Source organism: Akebia trifoliata, chromosome 15, assembly GCF_017979445.1.
Source record: "Akebia trifoliata isolate Shusen 1 chromosome 15, ASM1797944v1, whole genome shotgun sequence".
NCBI lineage: Eukaryota > Viridiplantae > Streptophyta > Magnoliopsida > Ranunculales > Lardizabalaceae > Akebia > Akebia trifoliata.
This window is the reverse complement of record NC_141389.1, coordinates 15837485-15860739: the sequence shown is the minus strand read 5'-3', so window position 1 is coordinate 15860739 and position 23255 is coordinate 15837485. Positions and strand designations below refer to the sequence as shown.

Genomic DNA, 23255 nt, shown 5'->3' with positions numbered 1-23255 from the left:
ACCCAACTTATTTATAAGTTGTTTATTTTTTTAATTTTTGTAATTATTATTTAATCTTTATAATTTTAGTTTGAAATTATTATTCAATGTTCATTTTAAGAGTTTTTATTTATTTATTATTATTATTATAAATTTTATAGCTTCTTTTTGACATTTATGCAATGATAAATTTTATAGCATTTTACGGAAATCGGGTCCAAATCCAGACCAAACTTGGACCAGTTTGCACCCCTTAAACCTGGTTCGGGCGGGGTTCGAGTTAATGTATAGTTGACCGGTCGAGGTAAAACCCGGAACCGGTAATATTGGTCCTGGTTTCAGTTCAAACCGCAGCCTGATCAAAACCCGGATTTCCGGTTTCAGTCCGTTTGGGATAATCCTGCACGTGTGGAAACAAACCATTGACAAACCTGAGCCGGTACTCACTCACGGTCGCCAATGCATGGCAAGCAATTGTTTATGTTTGTTCGTATTTGCACGCAAACAGAAGGTGCATTCTTCTTCTTCCCCTGTTTATCGTTGAGAATTTATCGGCTTTGGCCTGGTCTGCCCACTACCCTTGACGAAAGCTTGAATCTTTGATGTTGTTTGGGTAGGCGGGCAGGTGAGTAGGGCTCTGATTTATTAATTGATTGAAAGATAGATTACTTTATCTGAAGAAGAAGAAGAAGAAGGAAGATTGAATCTTTGTGATTTTGTTGATGGGTTTCGTGGTTGATTCACAAAGGGGTGGTGGTGGTGGGGTATTTCGGTGTTTGATAAGGAGAAAGCAAGTCGATTCGGTTCATGTGAGGCGAGATGGTCACCACCAATTGGCCAAGGAATTATCTGTTCTTCAGCTAATTGCAATTGGTATTGCTTTTAATCTCTATTAATTTTTTTTTTCTTCTGAGAAAAGGGGGGGGGGGGGGGGGAGAGGGGATTCCCTTTCCTTTGGTTTTTTTTTCCCCTTATACTTTCTGCATTCTTTTTAACACCTGAATTTTATGGTCGGTATGATTTTGATAGTTTTTTTTTTTTGTTTGATGGGTTTGTTCGTTTCACAATTATTTTTTTTGTTTGCTTGGTCTGTCTAAATTTGATTTGATTTGAATTTTGTTTTTTTTGGGTTTTATGTTGCAAATTTTTTATGCTTTGTTTTCTTCTCTTATTCGCATGCTGGTTAGGAGTATTGCTTCCGAGATGTTGTTTTCTATAGAAAATTCAGGTAAATTTTAGTTTTTTTTTTAAAATCTTTACATGGTGTACTTTGTTGTATTTATAATGATTTTCTCTACGTAATTGAGTTTTTAAGTTTTTCCTGTCTCTACATGGGACCAATCCGATCTCTAGGCACCGGTGTGGTACCTGATGCTTAATTCAGATTCACGCATAACATTTTGATCGGAAACACATAAGAAAGACTAAGTACCTACTTATATAGGTTCAATTCGCTCCCCTCTTTTAGGATGTTTCTCTATCCATTTCTTTATGTTACGATTACATTCATAGAGTCTTCCTTGTTGTCAAGCGATCGTGATCCTCATCGTTCCAAGAATCTCTCCATTAGATATGAACTAACATGATACTCTCAATCGACATTTTGTAGTCCTGATCCTATTCCTGAAGTCAGGGACTTGCCGATGTCTAGGTCCTGCTTGAGGGTGAGGGTCATCATTGTCACATGCTTTAGGATTCAATCATATGTCCATGCTCACACTCCCGTTGAGAATCTCGAGTTGATGCACATACTGTTGTGATGCATTCCCATTTTTACTTATATAATTACTCCCTCTCAACCTTGAGACCTGCAAATGTACACATGTTGCTGCCTCTTTATTTCTCTTTGTGCCTTGTCAAGGTGACAACTATCCCTTCATTGCTCTTGCACACATCGATGTGCTGCTATTTTGAACTATCACTATAATGGATTAGATTTGTGGACCAACGCTCCCCATGTGACACTGTTTCAATATTCTAATAAATTATCTTTATAAAATGACGATATAGCTTATACCCTTTTCATTTTTTCTTTGTTGTCCAACCTTTTTTTCCCTGTCCTCACCTTTGATCATTTCAATGATTTTCCGTGCTTGTCCCAATTTCCTTACCCAGGTACGTCGGCTTCCATTCTAAATCCGTTTTCTTTTCACAAAACATCTCGTGATAAGTTGGACACTTAAGAGGCAAAAATATGAAGTTTCCACTAGAGTTAATCTCCGGAGGTCTAATGGTACTACAAAGGATACAACAAATGGAATTTTCATTTATGGAGGCTATTTGATGGAGGCTTGACCTTCCTCATTCCTTCATTTATTTGACAATTGCCAAGTCTCTTAACCCTCTTCCCCGATAAATGACCGATTTTTGTTTACTTGGTTGAAAAATAGTTGGTACAAGTATAGTTTAAAATTTCGTTTTGGAATGTTTCATATGAAACATTTCGGAATTTCATCATTCCAAGATGAAACGAGTATAGAATTGAAACATTACAAGTTTTGTTTGATTTTTCTTGAAAGAGTGAGATCCACACCATCTTTATGGAGAGAGAGAGAGAGAGAGAGAGAGAGAGAGAGAGAGAGAGAGAGAGAGAGAGAGAGAGATACCCGGATCCTTGACGTCGCACAAGAATTTGCCATTGGAGTTCAAGTCAGTAAGATCAGATCTTTCTTCTCCTTCTTCTTCTCTTTCTCTCTCAAAACTGAAGTTGACAAAATGGAATAGGTTCTCTAGTTTCATTTTTTGAGAAAGCCTGCTCTGGTTTCTTATTTTGAGAACCACTGGGCTTGTCAAAGGGATAACATGCCCTTGACCTCAGTCTTCTCTTAAAGACTGGATGATTTATCCACTTTCTACTTCATATTTTTTAAATATTTGAGATACCCCTATCTTTTTAAAGAATGAAATGACCCCTGACCTAGTCTTTTCTAAAAGGCTTCTTTATATATTAATATTTATGTTTCAGAATGTTTCTTTTGTCTCAAAAAATTTCGGTATCATTTCGATTTTTTGGAAAAATTGAAACAACGTTCGAAACGAGATTTTAAACCATGGGTACAAGAACCCTTGTTGTGTGTGGGAATTAGGAGTTTGACCCCAATTTTGAGTGTCTCAGCCCCATCACTTGAAAGACATTCAACAATAACAATAATCCTCTTGTAAACCCATCCTTTGCCACATAATTTCCAACGTGCAACGTGTCTCTAGTAGTGGAAATCTCCTTAGGGCCTCTCCTTGTCCCTTCTGACGTTTCAACTTTCCCTCCTACCTGGAGGGAAATCACACCCGCCTATTGGATTGTGTAATGTTGTGATTCCATGATTGGCAAAAAACTATAGGAATTAAGCTCAATAGGAGAGAGATGAATGGACCTGGCTATGTTGTCACATGCCAAATCCTCATGCTTTTGTAAATATTTTCAGCAAAAACAATCTGATCTAATTTCATTTTGTTATGATATTACTCAATAATTTGTTCCCTTGTGGCTAGTAGGTGGGTCGGGGTTTGACTTTTTTTTTCCTTCTACCCTAGTCCTTCTGTAGTAGGTCATTATGATCTATGGGAGATTCTCTTTTTGGTTTCTTCAATAAACTCTTATATATATATTATATATGGAAAAAGGTTGTCTGGTCCAAGGACCAGGCAAAGTTTGGACCAAGTGAATGAAAGAATGACATGTGGCTTCTAATTAACTAGAGGACAATCATAGTTAGCCAAATAAATCATGGATCTCACGTACTATTCTTACTCTTTGTAACTATTTCTTAGGGGGGAGAGAGAGAGAGAGAGAGAATTTCTAAGAAAAAAAATCTGGGTTTGAGTCCTCATCATTGATTTTTGGTTTATAGCCTCATAAATTCATTGTTGACTCTTTTTTGAACAAAAAAGTCAACAACATCTTGGATGTCACTTTTCATGAAAAAAATGGTGCATTGTATGAGGTGTTCGTCAAATTTATTTATTTTAGAGAAGACATGGTAGCTACTTTCAGTGACCTTTACCCTTAAGTTGTCACATGCCAAATCCTCATGCTTTTGTAAATATTTTCAGCAAAAACAATCTGATCTAATTTCATTTTGTTATGATATTACTCAATAATTTGTTCCCTTGTGGCTTGTAGGTGGGTCGGGGTTTGACTTTTTTTTTTTCTTCTACCCTAGTCCTTCTATAGTAGGTCATTATGATCTATGGGAGATCCTCTTTTTGGTTTCTTCAATAAACTCTTATATATATTATATATGGAAAAAGGTTGTCTGGTCCGGAGGACTAGGCAAAGTTTGGACCGAGTGAAAGAAAGAATGACATGTGGCTTCTAATTAACTAGTGGACAATCATAGTTAGCCAAATAAATCATGGATCTCACGTACTATTCTTACTCTTTGTAACTATTTCCTAGGGGAGAGAGAGAGAGAGAATTTCTAAGAAAAAAAAATCTGGGTTTGAGTCCTCATCATTGATTTTTGGTTTATAGCCTCATCAATTCATTGTTGATTCTTTTTTGAACAAAAAAGTCAACAACATCTTGGATGTCACTTTTCATGAAAGAAATGGTGCATCGTATGAGGTGTTCGTCAAATTTATTTATTTTAGAGAAGACATGGTAGCTACTTTCAGTGACCTTTACCCTTAAGTTGTCTGAAATTATTTCCAAGCCCTATTCTTTCTGCAATGGATAATTGTCAAATTTTTGTCCTTTGGTATAACATGCTACATAATGTTTTCTCTAAACCTTGGGTTTAGGTGATGAAACATAACTCTGTTTTTCATTTTGAAAGTTGTCTTATTTTTAACCCGATTTAGATGTATTTTTTGGTTAATTACAATCTGGGGTTAGGCATACTCCAACCAGGAAAACAAGATTACATCATGGATGTAAATCCTTCCTTCTCTATCCTCGGGGATAATCCTAGCCAATTCATTACTAATCTGGCTTTGGTTAAGCTCTACAACCCAAAACCCCTCTACAGATACATGCCAACACTCCTATTGGCCTCCCTAAAATATGAAAAATAAAATTATAAATGAAAAATACATAGAGAGCCTCTTAATCTCAAGACAACATGCTTGATAGCAAATATGTTGATGCACATGTATTTGATAACAAGTGTCGTCCCGAATGCTATAACCTGTAATTCATGCTAAAGAACGGATATAGGTCCCACTACAGCCAGCCACACAGCAACCATAGACCCTGCCAAGTCTAAGTCCTAGGGTTTCTTTTTCTTGTCTTTTTGGCAACTTATCGAGAGATTGTGAGAATCTTCTAGGTCTCTTGTTCTTCTTCCCTTTGGATAGTTACAGAGACGGAGAGAATTGAAGTTTGACGCACGAATCACGAAACCGTGTTTTTCTAACCCAAGTTAGAACTCTGGTTAATTTTATACACATTGCATGCTTTTGAAGATGCGGTCCAGGCAACCGGTTCTCTCTCTCTTTTTCTCTCTCTCTATATATATACATATAAATAAATAAACTCAATTCTTTGTTATTCTCTATTGTCACGACGAAGATGCATATGGTTTTTTTTGCATTTGAAAATTCTTCAACACTCCAACTCTTTGGATAAGGCTTCTATGATGATGATAAAGAATGTTTGTTAATCAATATTCTTGTTTTTAATGAGATCAGTAACTCGGAGATGACTTGGAAATGAACCTAGGGGTCTATGTTATCATCACCCATAGAGTATGGTCTTTACCAACTAAAGAGAGTTGGCACCTTCTGATATTGATAAAGAACGTTCTTCAACACTATCTCAGCAATTTCATTTTGTGTTTGGCTATAACTCAGAAGTTCAAAATTTTTTTATTGCCATGAAAAGAAATCAGTGCATATGCTTTTATTCATATGACTGTTCTATATATGCTTTTCTCAAACATGTCATAGTCATTGACTAATCCATATACCTATTCTAGACTGTAGAGTAGACCATGGAAATATTTAATTTGTTGTTCATCTGATTAGGTGTTGGATCGACTATTGGAGCTGGAGTTTATGTTCTTGTTGGAACGGTTGCTAGAGAGCACACTGGGCCTGCTCTTACGATTTCCTTTCTAATAGCTGGAATAGCGGCTGCTCTTTCAGCATTTTGCTATGCAGAGCTTGCAAGTCGTTGCCCGTCTGCTGGGAGTGCTTATCATTATTCATACATCTGTGTTGGAGAAGGGTAACGTAGAGTTTCTATATTAACTGTATTGTTTATAGAGTTTGATAGGATCTTAAAACATTTTTACTGTTTTTTCTAGAGGATTTTTCATTCCTTTCAGTTGGTAATTTTACTTTGGTGATTGATGACAGTGTTGCTTGGCTGATTGGTTGGGCTCTTATACTGGAATATACAATTGGTGGTTCAGCCGTTGCTCGTGGCATATCACCAAATCTGGTAGAGACCATCCCTTCATCAACTTTCGTTGTCTTGCACTTTTGTCCTTCTTCTAATGAGCTTTATAGTGTTTGTTTCTTTTATTACATTTCTGGTTCCTTTTACAGCATCAGCATCTGTTTATTGATATAGCTTTTTTGTGTGTGTGTGGGGGGGGGGGGGGTCCATCATTATTTGCTATCAGTTCACAGTCGCCAATCCATAGAAATAAGGAGATATGGATTTTTTAATTAAGAAGTGTGGTAAGCCATCAGTCATACTGTGTTTAGTATGATATGTTCAAGAAATAAGGGGCTGAACTTGGAAAATAGCAGCCTTTATCTAGTATAGAGATGTCAGTTTTGTTCTTTGGTAGGTAGACATGCCCTTTTATGCTTGGTTTTCTCTTATTTGGGAAACGAGAGCCAATTTTTTATTTTTCATTTTTTCTCAAGTGGATTCATTAAAACCAGAAAGAAATACTAGAAAGTAGAAACCACACAATAGGTCAAGAGAACCTAAAAAGCGGGGAAGATAAGTGATACATCCTAGGTATTAACTTTCTATTTTGCTATATATTCAGTCAATCTGGAAATGGAAATATTTTGATCAGTGTAGAAATTAATACAATTTTTTTGGAAATGACAGAAATATTGAGGAAATTTTCATTGAAAATATGTGAAAGGATCTGGTATGTTTTAAAACTCACTCATTAAGCCATCAAAATACATTGAACAACCATATAAAGTGTGGAAATGAAGATCAATAATGTTCTGCTACATATATGCACAAGTATTTGAGGGCCTGATAGTGAAAAGAATTATACTCTACATGAAATTGAAAATAATAGTATCACACTAATTATATACACCTTAATAAGTAAAAGGCTTGCTTAAATGAAGAAACTATTAAGTTTTGCATTCACATTTATTATATATTTATTTTTATTTTTTAATATGTATCTATACATTAATAATGTATAAAGGATTGAGCCCAAAGAAGATAATTCTGACCATTTAACTTAATAGATGTACCTTGTTGCCTGGACTATCACGAGAAACTTGAACAAACGTCTTTGACTCACTTGAAGGTTCCATTGGAGTCTATCCACTGAACTTTGTCTTTTAGATGATGACACAATTCGACCTTTCACACTGTATGAACAGCTACAACAACTCTATCGGCGACAAAAGTCAAAGAAAAACACTTCCAAAAATGAATTCTGATCACGTCCAAACTCACACCTAATAGTAGATTCAGATCACGTCTGAATAACTCACTAATTGAGCCCGGTAGAACACTTCATCAAATAAAAACAGCACATAGACAGCCTGTTGTACCTTCTATATTCAATAGACAGCCTGTAGAGAAGAAGAAGATAGAAGCTCTCCAAGAACACAGCAAAGGGGGCTGAGGCAGCCTTTGAACCCTTTTTTAGGGTTTCCCTGAAACCCTAGATCAATCTCTAGAAGGAAAAGAATGAAAAGGGAGAAGAAAGAAGGAAGATTGATGAAGGATAGTGCAGAAAAATGGATCAGATTCAGAGGTGCTCTGATACCATGTAAAATAAAGAAGAACAGAGAAGAGCTGGGAAAGGAGGAGACGAACTAAACAGGGTTCAGCCTCCTCTATTCTATTTATAATAACATAAAAGAATGTGAAAAGACACGCACCACAATTATTATTAAAAACACACTATTCTAACAATAGAAAATATATTATGAATCTGCGACCTCAATGGAGATACACGCTACTAGTCTTCCCATTATTGAACCTTGCTGCCTCTCCCAGCCTTGAAGTCAATACCCATGTTAAAATCTTCCTTTAAGGATATGGACAAGTATGTCCATGTCTAACACACTGCCTTCGAGAAGCCAGAAATGCTGACATGGCTGTAAACATTATATATGGGTTTTTGCATAAAGGTATGATCCTAAAGATTTGTCGAAAATAATATACTAATGGAGGAGTCCTAGTGAAGGGTCCAGATGAAAATCGGAGAGCATGCAATGAGCTCCAAGTATGAAAAAGAATGAGAATTTTATAGCTTTGATTTTGATTTGTGATTGATACATCAGCTTAGGTGCCTGTATCATGCTGCAAAGGTATTGAAGGAGGTGGCTGAAGGGACCAGTTTTAGATACATAGTGCATGCAATAGTTTCCTCTGAGGTTTTGCCTCAGCAATTTTCTTTTACATGTTTCACCATTTGTTTTGGATCCTAATCTGTAATGTATACCTAATTATCCAACTCTTATACAGGCCTTGTTTTTTGGAGGGGAGGACAGTCTGCCCATTTTCTTAGCTCGTGCACATATTCCTGGGCTTAATGTTGTGGTTGACCCATGTGCTTTAATTCTAGTTCTTGTGGTCACTGGGCTGCTGTGCGTGGGAATCAAAGAGGTCTCTTTTCCATACAGACTTGTTTTACATGAAACTTTAATTTTCTCGTTCTTATTTTATTTTATTTTATTTTTTTTGGGGGGGGGGGGGGGGTGCGGTTCCTTCAATTCAACCACTTATTCTTCCATAGCTCATTTCTTGCAGAGCTCATTTGTCCAATCCATTGTCACAACAGCAAATGTCTGTGTCATGGTATTTGTCATAATTGCCGGTGGATATTTAGGTTTCAAAACTGGATGGGTTGGATATGAACTTCCTAGCGGGTAATGGATTTCATCTTGTATACCTTGAATCATTTATCTTTGATTGATATAGTTTATTTCATCTTTCTGTTTTTATTTTATAGGTATTTCCCCTTTGGAGTGAATGGTGTGCTTGCTGGTTCTGCGACTGTCTTCTTTGCATACATAGGGTTTGATTCAGTTGCTAGCACAGCTGAGGAGGTATATATTCACATTATTGATTATCTATGCATGGTAACATTTTTTTTACACATAATTATACATGTTATGAATTATGATTCTAAAAAAAGTCTAATCATCAATATATCTTTTGAAAAAAATTACGCACTATTGAAAAATTTAAAAAACATAACATCAAGACTTCATCATCAAATCCCATATTAAACTACATTTATGAATCGCCAAATTCAATATTATATATCAAATCTCACATTAAACAACATTCACAAACTAAGCCTAACAAATATGTGTTCTTAATTTCTTTTAAGAGGAGGAGGGGGGGCGTAATTTAAAAAAAATGAGTTTCTTTACTTGTTTTAATTGTTAAAGCTATAAAACTCATTTTAAATGTGACTTTTTCAGGGAAAAAAGTCATTTTTGTGACTACGCTTTGAACATGTTTGAATCAAGATTGAATAACCCCGGATTCGAATTTTCTTTGCAAGGAATCAAAAGTTTACTAAGGGGACTTGGTGATTTTATCTACTTATACACACACTTGCTGATTTTATTCACTTAGTCGTGCAAAACTAGATAGCGTCAAAGCATCCTTTTTTCTAAGTCCATCTAGGTTTCCTGAACTCCATTTTTTGTAATTGAGATTTTGTATCGCAGGAAAGAGAAGAAATATACGACCCTAGGTAACAAGCCTACCCATTGCCCATTGGTGTTGTACTAAGGAAAACAAGAAGATTAAATGAGTTCATTAACATTTTTGTCCCATCTAGATGCAAAATCTTCAAATAGAAGCCCTTTGTATTCTCACACTATCTAAGATTCTTTTCCTACAAATGTTTGAAGATTCCTTTCTTTCCATATTATCCAAATCATTGCAAAGAAAAATAATGATCATTAACACTAGTAGAAAGTGAAAGACTAAGGAGTTCCTTAATGGCTTCACACTACTAGGATTGTCCAAAAAATACCAAATATTTTCTCCTCACCCCTTCACATTGTACTGCAAATCTTCATCACAGGTGAAAAACCCTCAACGGGACTTGCCATTGGGAATAGGGATTGCATTGTCAATATGTTGCACCTTGTATATGTTGGTCTCTGCAATTATTGTTGGCCTTGTTCCATACTTTGCAATGGATCCTGATACCCCTATCTCCTCTGCGTTTGCTAGTCATGGAATGCAATGGGCAGTGTAAGTAAAGATCTTTCTTAAAAGTCAATGGTGATTTCATCCCTCAATAAAACATTTGAGAGCATTTTAGGTGAATTTATTTGGCTTTGATGACCATTTTTCCTATAATTTTAATGTAGGTATGTAACTACAACTGGAGCAGTGACTGCACTTTGCTCAACCTTGATGGGTTCAATTCTTCCTCAGGTAAATATGAGTAGCTGAGGAATGCTTTTTGGTTTTTTCTATCATCATCATCAAAGCCTTATCCCAAATATATGGGATCGATTGAATGATCAATTCTCCCATATAGTTATATTTGAAGCCATGTTCTTTGTTAATTCACGAGTCTTCGAATCCGTTATCCCTAACTCAATCCATGTATTTTGGTCTTCCTCTCACTCTTTTGGAACCTTCAGCCTGCATGTTCCTTATAATTGAGGTTATCTATCTTCATTGCAAATGACCAAACCATCTCGACCGACTTTCTCTTAGTTCATTAAAATTGGGGTTGGTTCTATATATATATATTTTGATAAGTATAAAAATTTATTGCAAAGGAAAAGGAAAGAAATTACAAAAAGAGATTGAGATAGCCCCCAAACAAAAGCAAAGAAAACCTACAAAGCCAAAAGAAACAACAAAACAACTGAAGAAAACCGAAAAAACACTAAGAAGCACATAAAGAGTCCCATCTAAACACAAAATTGTTGAAAGCCCCGTAAAATCTTTGCTCAACTTCGACCAAAGGTGTGCAGCCCCAAAATTTCCAGAAACATCGTGTGAAACGTACTTTCCTTGCCCTGGAACACCCTGATATCTCTCTCTCCAAAGACCCCAAGCAATAGCCTAAGGAAGGATAGCCCAAATGTAACGTTTTCTACGATAGAAGATATTTAAAGTCCACCCAATCCAAATCTTTCCTCTCATCCATCTTAACATTCTCATTTTTGTTGTGTTTAGTTTGTGACCATTTTGTTTCTTGATTGCCCAATATTAAGCTTCATAAAGAATAATGGTTTTACTATTTTCTTATGAACTTGCCTTTTCAATTTGATTGGAATGTGTTGGTTACTTAGCACCCTAAAAGCATATCTCCACGTTAAGCATCAAGATTTAATTATATGGGTGACATTCTCCTTCATTTATGGATACAATTTAACGAAAATGATCACTTTGGTGTATTTTTTTTTTATTTTTTTGATAAATTAAAATTTTATTTGAAAAGTGGACGAGATGTCCCATAAGTACAAGACTAAACTAAGAGGAAAGAAAAAAATAAAAACCGCAAAAAGAAACCACAAAAGGGACCACTAATCTTCTAAATTACAAGTGAGATCCCATCTAACAACAAAGTCTTTAAAGAAAATGCCCTTAACCTCTATAAAAGCCTTGCTCCAAAAGACGAGTAGACTTAACACATTCAAACTAAGCGCTTCAAAAGATAACTTCTTTCCTTCAAATGTCCGATTATCTCCACATGGTTTTTATTGATTGTAGAAAGCATACGATGAAATATCTAGCGGGTCAATTGTGTGGATATTGAAGGAGTCGCAAGTGGATATGTTAACATAATCAATGACATGTCTGAGGTGCTTGTGACTAGTGTGAAAAAAAGGTTTATGAGACAAATGACTTGTTAGCAACATTGTCTCACAAACGGTTGCTCTCACACTAGAAACAACCCCTTTTCCATGTCTTTAACTATGTTAATATAATCCCTTAGATTCTTTCCTTTCCCAGAACCCACCAAATTTACTCTCTAGGTATGCTTTTTCTAAATCATAAAAAACATGTAAAGATCAAGCCCTTTTATCAGAACATCATCTGTCTATTTAAGGAGTTGACCTTGATGGCTGACCCCCTCCCCCTCTACCCTATCACCCATAAATTGGTTTTATGAAATTTTTGTTTCATGGTTTAATCTTTGTTCCATCAATTTTTCCTGTAATTTCATAGTTTGACACATAAGTTTGATACCCATGTAGTTTCTATAACTCTACATTTTCTCCAAATTGCTCTTTTCCTTTCAAAAATGTCTTCTTCTTATACAGGGTTCATAAAGATATATTGGTACAACATCTTCTCAATTTCAAAATGCTATTGAATAACTTGGTTGCTTGGACAATCCAATTTCCCATGCATTTCTAGATTCCTATTTTATTCCATTTGGTCCAAAGCTCAACCTGCATTCATTTTTTACTATAGTTGCCTTCATTTCTAATAGCCTAAATCTATGAAAGTATGTGTGCTCTTTGGTCTCCTAGTCCTAAGCTCCTATTCGGTAATTTATAGAAATAACTCTACCAAGCTGGTTCCAATTCTTTTATAAGTCTGAAGTATTTAGTTTTTCTCTCTTATCCATAACATCTTGTAGACATCTTTCCCATCCTCTAGAATCCCCCAACCTATTATATAAATTGTAATATGCCTTGAGTTTAGCTTCACTTTGCACTCTTGGTTTCCTTTTTAGCATTTTTATATCTTTCTAAGTTCTCTTTATTTCTAGTCTGTAGTCTTCTGTGCAATACATTCATATGTATTTTAAGAACTTCCAGTTGTTTGGTAATTCAGCAAAATGCCTGGATTTAGTAAGTGTTTGCGATGGTCAGTTGGCGCTAATCATCTATGATTTACATGTCAAGTATGCTGGTTTGTTGTCTCCCATAAAAATGTTTCGTGATTCAAGTTGAATTCAATTGGACAATATCACTGAGATGGGATTTGCTAGCCTCAAAAAACAGCCATTCAAATTACTTATCTGATATATGGGATTTCTCTACCAGCTACGCACATTATTAGTGTCTCAAACTTATATATAAAATATTTTTGAACATCTAGAATGGTTGTTATTCACTCCTCTTGCCGTTAATCACCCATTTAGAATTCTGTGGCATGAAATAGCATGAGTGGAGATGATAAAGGATAGGTTGTAGTAGGGAAAAGTAACTTTTGTGATGAGTTGGTACCATCAATGATTTGATGCCTCTTTGTTGTGGGTGAAGCAATATGTGGTGACTGACAGCTTTGGGAATGCACGGGCTCCTAATAAAGTAATTAGTGGTTTGGTGCAAACAAAAAAATAGGGCTAGAAACATTTTTAAACCCAAACAACCCATTAATGCTTTGGATTATTTGTTCAGTTAACAGTGCATGGTAGGAATGTTAGATATAATTGGTGTAGGCCATGTATTATTTTCTGATTTTGAGAATATTACATTGAAGTTTTATCTATTTACTAACATGACTAAAGAAGAAATATTTTTTTTAATCTAATTTGGTTTTCATAATATTGTTGAAATACATAGATTATAGAATATATGATGTTTTTGGTGGTTTGGGGTCCATCTTTTTGTTTGTTATAAATATTCTGGTTGATTTCAGTCTTCCAGGTACCTCAATATACAAAACTTCTATTTATTATCAGGACGCCCGATTAGTAATTCGGTTGGCTTTGGGTATACCGAATGAGACCCTTTGCCTCTTGGTTTTTGACATGATCTTCTTCATCAAAACTTCCTATTAGGAAATGATGTTCAGTGTTCATCCCAAATTTTTGGGACAAGCTTTGATGATGATGACGATGAATGATGTGCGTTAACCTTGTGCTCTTCCTTTCTTTGAAAGCTTATATTTCACACCAACTTCTATTATCACACACCAACTGATGGAATTATTTAATACACCAAATAAGGATCTAGCACACCAAGTGGGATAGATAAAAGAGAAAAGGACGAAAGGGGCAGCTATGATAGCAATCCAAGCTCCAAAGTCAATTTTTGATTTTTTTTTCCTTGATCACTCTCTTGCTCTCTGACATAGCGGAAGCATGTGAATCAATAGATTTTGATGTAGGACTGTGAATATTATCCTAGGATGATAAATCTGAGATTAGACTGAATTAACATAAGCAATGCAAATATAAATCATTAGCTCATGCATTCATGGATATGCAAGAGAATCCAAGTGAAAATTAAAATAGCCCTAAGGTTCGTCATAATCTCACAATAATAGTTATTCAAGTACTTACAATAGGTTCCAATGGAAGTCAAGTCTTCCTCTAGCCTAGGGTTTCAGTTAGATGTTCAAACCAGATTTCTAGGCTTAAATTTAATGCAAAAATAGCCAAATAAGCGGTGCTGATTTATAGGGGCAGCAAGTTACAACGTTTTGAGAAATTGTAGGCTAAAAAAAAGGAAGGTGATTAGGGTTCTGGGTGATAAGGAATGATGTGGTTCGAGAAGGGAAGGGTTAAGTCAGTTTTTTGTGGGTATTAGGGTTAGGTTTCTAACGGAGAAGAGAATGTCGATTGGGTTTTAGTTTATAAAGTGGATTGACTAGGGTTTATATATATTGTAGAGGTTCAAAACAAAAATTTAATAGAGAAAGTGAGAAAGAAGATGTTAAGAAGAAAAGGTAAATATCTACCTCGATTGAGAAATCGATAGAGAAAACGAATGTTATTTTGGACTCACTCTAAAATGGCTTCACACCACGCCATTAATGGGAATATCAAAGCTTCAATCTCAATTTTATTCATCATTGAAGAAAATTACAGCAAGAAGCAAGTATTTATAATGTTCTCTAAACCCTAAATCTAATCTCAACTATCCAATTAAAATAAGAGATCCAATGGTTGTAAAATAAACTTAAAACAACTTAATTAAAACAAAAGCAGAAATACCATCTATGTCCCAATCCCGTAACTTTATTTCCCTTGAATTTTCAGCCTATGACGATTCATTAAAAACTCAATATAAAGTTACCAAATTTCCCCTAAACACCTATACTAACATCATAGGGTAATAAAACATGAAAATAACCTCAAAACTCATTCTAAGCACTAAAATAGACTCATAACCATAAACTAAATAAAAACATGAAATATGATGACCTAAAAAGATTTCAACGGTGCTTGTCCTTAAACTTCATGTCCATACTCCGTTCATCTATAATGAGTTTAAGTGTTTTTTTCTCCTTTGGAACACTTGAAGGGTATGCCTGTGATGTCCTCATTAAGTTTGTCAGGAATTAAGATTTTGTGTTCAGTGGAACACACAAAATCAATTTGAATCAATAGATTCAATTGATAAACAAGCAATTTCTTGAAAGAAAATAAAGCATAAAGCTGAAAAGTAATTAAGAAAGAAAAGATAATTGAATGGATATGTTTCTAATGAATTGAATTTCGTTTTTGGAACTCCTTATATAGATAACTCCATCATAACAACTTAAAAACCTTCTAAAATATTAAAAAGTAACTTTCTAATCTATTTATAACATATTACTAACTTTCTAATCCTATTAGAACTTAATTTAGACACTTAAAAACACTAATAATTATAACCTAAAGAATAAAAACGAATTTAGACAAACAAATAAAAATTTCACAGCAAATTAGAGACTAAACAAATTAGAAACTAGACAAAATAGAAACTTCTTAAAGTTGAAATAGAAACTACTAAACAACTTCTAAATAATCTAAAACTAAAATAAACTAAACACATAGGACTAAAATCAAAATTGGGTTTAGTATGGATTTAATTGGGTCAACCTGGACCAAGCTGGTCAGAACGAGTCGACTTGATCAAATTGAGTCAAGTCAGCTAGATCTGGATACGTTGATTCGGTCATGAAAATTCTCTTCTCTTTACCCTTTTTATGGTCCATTTTCTCTGGGAAATTCAGAGCAATGTGTTTTACATTAGGCTCCCTTTGAGGGAAGTCGTCCCTGAGTTTGGTGCATGAGTAGAAAATCCTATTATGGAAAGTAAGGATAGAAGTCCTTTACATTGAAATGCCTATCTTCATTCTCATGCAACTCATTCCTTGAAAGAAGCTAGGAACACGGTTAAGAAGAAAAGCCACAGTGAGGGCCGCCATGTTCCAATATAACTTAGGAACGTGCATGCCTCGAAGTAGATAGTATAAGGTGGCGATTTTTACATTCCGCCACCACATTTTGCTTAGGAGTGTAGGGACAGGTTAACTGGTGAAGCATACCATGCTCATGAAGGTGAGAGTGAATCCCATTAAAAAGACGAACCTCCTTATGTGTAGTAGAAAAAATAGATGAAATAAAGTTGCTAGACTCATAGGTCCAGTGATTAGAGGCACCAAAATCAATAACCCTTGTCATGGGGGCAGGACCTGGCTGGGTGACATGAAATACAAAAGATATACCTGGAGGAGTGGTAACTGAGGCTACAATCGAAGATGATCGACTATGAGCATGGATTTGATCCTGAACAGTGGTGGCAATCTAGGCCTGAAGCTATTGTGAATCAATAGTGGCAGCACGGGGACTAGAATGCCCTAACAAAGGAGTGGTAGTAAACCTCAACAAATAAAGATAGAATGGAAAACATTGGGTCTTCTCATGGCCAGTCTTCCCACAATGACTGCAAGTAAGACTACTCCCTCGACTACGACTATGGCCCCCTTGGCCACGACAAATGTTAACAGTGCCCAAAAACCAACCAAATTTGCTTCTACTTCCCAAATAGAGTCTCACAGACCAAGACCAAGGTTGAAAATATTGACCATCCAATAGAGCACTAGTAATACATTGGGCTGAGGAATTTTGTCTAAGAGTGTCGTATTGAATTCCTTGTACTCTTGGTTCAATCTCATATCTCACAAAAGACGACAAATGGATAAAAGTTAATAGGGTAACAATCAAATGTAGGAAGACTCCAATTTGATGAAGAAGCAGTGTATGAACAAATCAACATATACTTAGGGTGTAAAGAGGAGAAGAAAACAAGAGGAAAAACAGCCGAAGCATAAAGACGAAGCTTTGGCTTGAAGGGAGGTCTTACGATCCTAAGGAGCTAAAAAGAAATCAGCACAATCGCAATCACATAAGTGCACAACATCTCAACTCAGCAGCACACAAAAAACAACACAGCAACATTAATTGCAGCCCACAAACAGCAAAGCAGACAGCCCACAAACAGCAGCACTAATCATAGCCCACTACTAATAGTGCTATCTCACAAATAACAGATCCCACAAAAAAACGGCACTATCGCAGAACCAGTGCTATCGCATAATCACCTTATCACAACACAGCAACATAGCAGTACAGCCTTACCGCATAATAGCTTTGCGCAACACAGCCCTATCTCAATCCAGCAAAACAGCCTAACTATCGCAACGGCACTAACTATGGCAGGACTGTCCTTGTCGCAAAAGGGCAGCAACACCTCTACATACCAGCAACCCTATCGCAACACTATCCTTGTCGCAAAAAAAAAAGTAAAAAAGGTAGCACCTCTGCATACCAGCAGCACTATCGCAGCCTGCAGCACAGCCCAACACAACAACCTTGATAGCAGCCAGCAGTACAGAGGAGGGCAGCACAACCCTTATCGCAGCAACATATCGCAACCAGTAGCACAGTCCAGCACTATCGCATGGAAAATGTCTTATCACAACATGCAATTGGGACTAGAAAATGAAGGACAGGAAAACCCCTGAAGGGGAGACCGTCCAACGAAGGCTGCTGAGGGTTTTTGTCGCAAAGGTCTAAAGGGGTGGATTGGAAGGGAAGAGAAGAGAGAAGAGAGAAGAGATGGAGGTGATGACGGTGAAGCTCGAAAGGCCCAAAAATGTAGGAGAAATCCCAAAGGGGCTGTCGATGGATCATCCAGGGCTTTGATACCAAGAAGAATTGTAGAAGAATAATCGTCAAGTCTCAATGAGAGCTTGGCTAGGTATTTATAATAATAAAGGTGAATGGACATAAATGCCCTTACAAAGAGAAGAATAGAAAACTAGAAAAAGTAAAATAAAAACATCAGACACGAAATATTTCTAATAACTCCATCTTAATCATAATTTTGTTGATTTTTTCTTCAAACTTCTCAAATTGGGTTGCAAATTGGGCTTCTTGGGCCGCAAATTTGACTTCAAATTGAGGTTCTAGTTAAGATTTTGTGACAAAATCACCTTCATCAATCATTTTTTGTGGATTGTAGCAAGAGCTCTGATACCACTTGAGGTAGCGGAAGTGTGTGGATCAAAAGATTCGATAGCAATTAAGAGATTGTGTTCAATGGACACAAAATTAATTTGAATCAATAGATTCAATTGATGAACAAGCAATTGTGTGAAAGAAAAAAAAGCATAAAGCTAAAAATTAATTAAGAGAGAAAAGATAATTGAATTGATATGTTTCTAATCAATTGAATTTCAGTTTTTGGAAATCTTTATATAGATAACTCCATCATAACAACTTAGAAACCTTCTAAAATACTAAAAAGTAAGTTTCTAATTTATCTATAACATGTTATTAATCTTCTAATCCTATTAGAACTCAATTTGGACATTTAAAAGCACTTTTAATTATAACCTAAAGAATAAAAACGAATTTAGATAAACAAATCGAAACTTCAAAGCAAATTAGAGACTAAACAAATTAGAAACTAGACAAAATAAAAACTTGCAACAGTTGAAATAGAAACTAACTAAACAACTTCTAAATAACCTAAAACTAAAATAGACTAAACAAATAGGACTAAAATCAAAATTGGGTTGAGTATGGACTCAACTGGGTCAACCCGGACCAGGCTGGTCAGACCAAGTTGACTTGGTCAAATTGAGTCAAGTTGGCTAGATCTGGATATGTTGATTCGGTCATGAAAATTCTCTTTTCTTTGCCTTTATTATGGTCCATTTTCTCTAGAAAATCAAGACCAATGTGTTCTACATCACTTTCATAGCTAGTCCTTGTAGAAGAGCCCAAAGAGCTTTTCTCATATGAGCAGTGTTACCTAGGCATGTGTGCCAAGTGTCAAGGTGTTGATAGGTGTTTTGCATACCAACTTCTGAAAGTTTGAATATGACGATGGGATTATAAAAAATATTAAAAATTAAAAATCAGACGCATATAAAAAAAAAAGCAAAAAAGAAAAAAAAAGTAGAGTTCATGCTTACATTGCACCTATTAATCTCTTAAAAATAGAAAAAAAAAGATCATATAAGGAAAAAAAAGTAATACGATATGCAAATTGTTTGATGTGTTAAGACCACTGATTAGAAAACCTACTTGACCAAACGATGAAAAGTTAACCATTTTATGTCAAGACCTAAATTAATTATTCGATATCATTCAAAAATAGTTTTCAAGGGCCCAAGCATTTTGATTTGTAAGCTGCAACATAATTGTTCCTAGGACTCTTCTTTTCATTTTCCGACATCAAAATGTTACACTTTGTGCATTTCTAAAGGTGTCGTGTCATGTAGAGTGACATCATGATAAAAGCAAGGGTAACACTATGTCTGGGTAGAAACCCAAATCGAAGAGCTTATTTGGAGTGGTAGAAATGGAAAAGGGATGTGGTCCTTAAAAAATACAATTGTTATCTTCACCCTAGACCATGTCTTGTTTCATTTTTTGATGTTATGAAAAAAATTGGTTAACAGACATCATTCAATTTTCATTATTAGGCTTTCCACGAAATATTTTTCTAGTCTCATTATATTTAAAATTATATAATTAAGAGAAAATAGTAAATGAGTAGTGAATAAGATATGTAATAGAAAGCCTATTACATATAATATAAATAATTAGCATATATGAATTCCAATGCTCAATTACATGCATAATCTAATTTTTTGTAGTTTTAAATTTATTTTTCTGTCATTATGACCTATTTAGGTTGTAAGTTATAATATTGCACAGCTATGGGCAAGGAATCAGAATTGACTCTTGTAAGTCACCGGATCTTTTTATCGTTTCCTTACTCATTTGGGCAGTTTTGTCTTTCCAACAATCATTTGGGGATCAAAGATGCCCCTCAAAAGTGGGCTTGTCTTCTCCCTGTTTTGTACTTTCTACCAATTTCTAGGACGAGGAACTTGTTTTGGATAGGTGTATGACAAACTTGAATAAAAGCATTTTCCATAGAATTATTCTCCTTAAGCTACGAGAAATTTGAATAAATGCTTTTTCTTCAATCATCCTCCTTAAAGAGTGTATGGTAGTTACCGTTAAGCTTTTCTACCTCCACATAAGATCCTTAACTTCGTAATTCTACTGGCTTATGGGCTAAACTTCTTTCCCTTGGTTTGATTCCTTACTATCTTCATTTGGTATGCTTCTTACTTGATTTATGTGATATCCTCTCATTTTTATTTGCGCCACATATGATTTTTGTTATCCCTAATGGAATCTGGTGTTCTATCTTGTCTTTGTTTTCAGCCTCGAATCCTGATGGCAATGGCTAGAGATGGATTGCTGCCATCTTTCTTTTCAGATGTTAATAAACACACTCAAGTTCCTGTCAAGAGTACAATATTGACTGGGATCTGCGCTGCACTCTTGGCATTCTTTATGGATGTTTCACAACTGGCAGGGATGGTAAGTGGTCTGGATCCACTGTTCAATGGGCTGCCTTGGAAATCTGGTCTAGAAATTAAATTATTGATCACTACCATACTGTTTTTTATTTTGGAATCGTTCGCCATATATTTTCTGACCTTTGAAGTCCAATTGGGGCCCAATTAATGCTCAACTCCTAATATATTCCAATTGCCTGGCTTTAATTTTTTAATTTTTTTTTGGGTCTACAGGTCAGTGTGGGCACTCTTCTTGCTTTCACGGTTGTTGCAATTTCTATTTTGATACTCAGATATGTTCCTCCAGATGAGGTGCCACTTCCATCGTCACTTCAGGAGTCTTTAGATTCAGCATTATCACAATGCAGTAGTACTCAGGAAATTAAGGGGCAAAATCCAAAAATTCCTGTTGGCTCCTCTAATGATTGTATTCAACATGCACAAGGCAACATCGAATCATCTGTGGAGTATCCTCTTATTGAGAAAGAAACTGTTGATCAAGGTATTTTCTTGTTTCTTATATTAGACGATTTCTAGGGCCACTGAGGATTTGGTGTTTAATGTTGCTAAAGGATTCATGTTGATTGGTTTAGACAAATTAAATGAACAAGAAAGGCGAAGAATTGCTGCATGGAGCATAACATTTGTATGTATAGGAGTTCTTCTCCTCACCTTTGCAGCTTCAGCTGAATACTTGTCGAGGTAATTTGTGTTTTGGTGCACTTACTATCCATGATGCACTGAGTCAGATGACATGCATGCATTCAAAAATCTAGGATTTATGGTTTTCTAGGTTAATGCAATTTCTTCTCATACTTCAATATGGCTTAGTTTCACAGTAAGGTTGCTACATTAGATGGTGTTAGAAGATTAGGGTTAAGGAGAGGAGGAACATAGAGAGGAGAATGAGTAGGTCTCTCCCAATAGGGTTCAGCTTCTCTTTTATATTAAAAACATGTGATTGGTTGTATGGGCACACATCCTTACATTAATGAGAAATAAGACATGGGTTGTGTGGGCTTAAGTTTTGGGTCCATACGACATTAAATAAGAACTCTTTGAACACTCCCCATCAAGTTGGAGCATACAAATCTGACAGGCCCAGCTTGGTACAAAAAGTAAGAAAGGAACTCCACAATGGTTTTGTGAGAACATCTCCCAACTGATTTTCTGACTTGATATAGGAAGTAGATATCTTCTTGACCATCACCATATCATGAATAAAGTGGCAATCAAACTCAATGTACTTGGTTCTCTCGTGGAATACTGGATTATTAGCTATATAACTAGCAGTCTGATTATCACAATACATAGGCATAGGAGAAGGAATTTCAATCTCCATCTCCTTTAGAAGACTTTGAACCCAAAACATCTCACATGCAGTATGTGCCATCGTCCTGTATTCTACTTCAGTATTAGAACAGGTTACAACTTATTTTTTTTATTGCGCCAAGTCACCAAATTACCTCCAACGAAGGTACAATACCTAGAAGTAGATCTACGATCAATTTGGCTCCCTGCCCAATCAACATCTGAGAATCCAGTAATGGATATAAGGGTTGAAGATCTATATAATAATCATTTGCCTAATGACCCCTTCATATACCTCAGTATCCTAAACACGTTATCCCAATGAGTTTGTTCCAGAGCATGCCTAAATTGGCTAACTACTCCTACAACAGGTAATATCTAGACGCGTGACAATCAAGTAGATTAGTTTGTCAACTAATCTATGGTAACGCCCTACATCAAGATAAATCTCCCCATGTTTAGCACCAAGCTTAGTGGTGGGATTTATAGTAGTATCAACTGGCTTAGAACCCAAAGTACCAATTTTAGATTATAAATCCAAAACATATTTCTTCTGAGACAAACTAATACCTTCTTTGGAGCGAGCTACTTCAATACCTAAGAAGTAGCGAAGAAAACCCAAGTCTTTAATGTTAAACTGTTTGGTTAGATGAGTCTTCAAATCTGAGATATCATTAGGATCACTTCCAGTGATGATGATATTGTCCACATAAACTATCAATACAATAATTCCATCAGAAGAGTGTCTCACAAATGTTGAATGATTGGAAGTAGACCTAACAATTCCATTGGCGAGGACAATTGAGCTAAATTTATCATCAAGCTCAAGGTGACTATTTCAACCCATAGATTGCCTTTCGTTGGCGACACATTAGTCCAATCTTATTTGAGGCAACAATCCAGGTAGCTGCTCCATATATACCTCTTCCTGCAAGTCTCCATGTAGAAAGGCATTTTTAATATCCAAATGAAAAATAAAGGCCAAACATGACACACTGCAATAGAAATAAGAACTCTAACAGAGTTTAGGCAAGCTACTAGAAAAAAAAGTCCCACTATAATCAACCCCATAAGTCTTTGTGTAACCCTTGGCTACTAGATGAGCCTTCAAGTTCTCAACAAATCTATTGGGAAGATACTTGACTGTATACACCCACCCATCTACACCTCATAGTCTACTTCCAATGTGAAAACGGAGATAGATCCCAAGTATGATAATGATGAAGTGTTGCAATCTCCTCATCCATTACTAGTTTTCACCCAGAAG

At 35.7% G+C, this 23255-nt stretch overlaps 1 protein-coding gene across 3 annotated transcripts in view; it reads left to right on the top strand.

Moving 5' to 3' along the window:
- Positions 1-464: 464 nt before the first annotated feature.
- Positions 465-23255, top strand: part of LOC147384431 (cationic amino acid transporter 2, vacuolar-like) — a 40612-nt gene continuing 17821 nt past the window's right edge. For 2 of the 3 annotated variants that reach the window (XR_015172632.1, XM_086425592.1), the window contains exons 1-11: positions 466-852; positions 5944-6145; positions 6277-6361; positions 8603-8743; positions 8888-9006; positions 9090-9186; positions 10182-10354; positions 10474-10540; positions 20541-20699; positions 20912-21179; positions 21271-21379. Coding sequence is in view for 2 of the 3 variants with exons in the window: in XM_086425592.1 (XP_086281718.1) it covers positions 702-852; positions 5944-6145; positions 6277-6361; positions 8603-8743; positions 8888-9006; positions 9090-9186; positions 10182-10354; positions 10474-10540; positions 20541-20699; positions 20912-21179; positions 21271-21379 (1571 nt within the window). In the remaining variant the exon portion in view is untranslated. Of the gene's footprint in view, positions 853-5943; positions 6146-6276; positions 6362-8602; positions 8744-8887; positions 9007-9089; positions 9187-10181; positions 10355-10473; positions 10541-20540; positions 20700-20911; positions 21180-21270; positions 21380-23255 lie in introns of all 3 variants that reach the window. The other variant, XM_086425594.1, reaches the window with a different exon arrangement.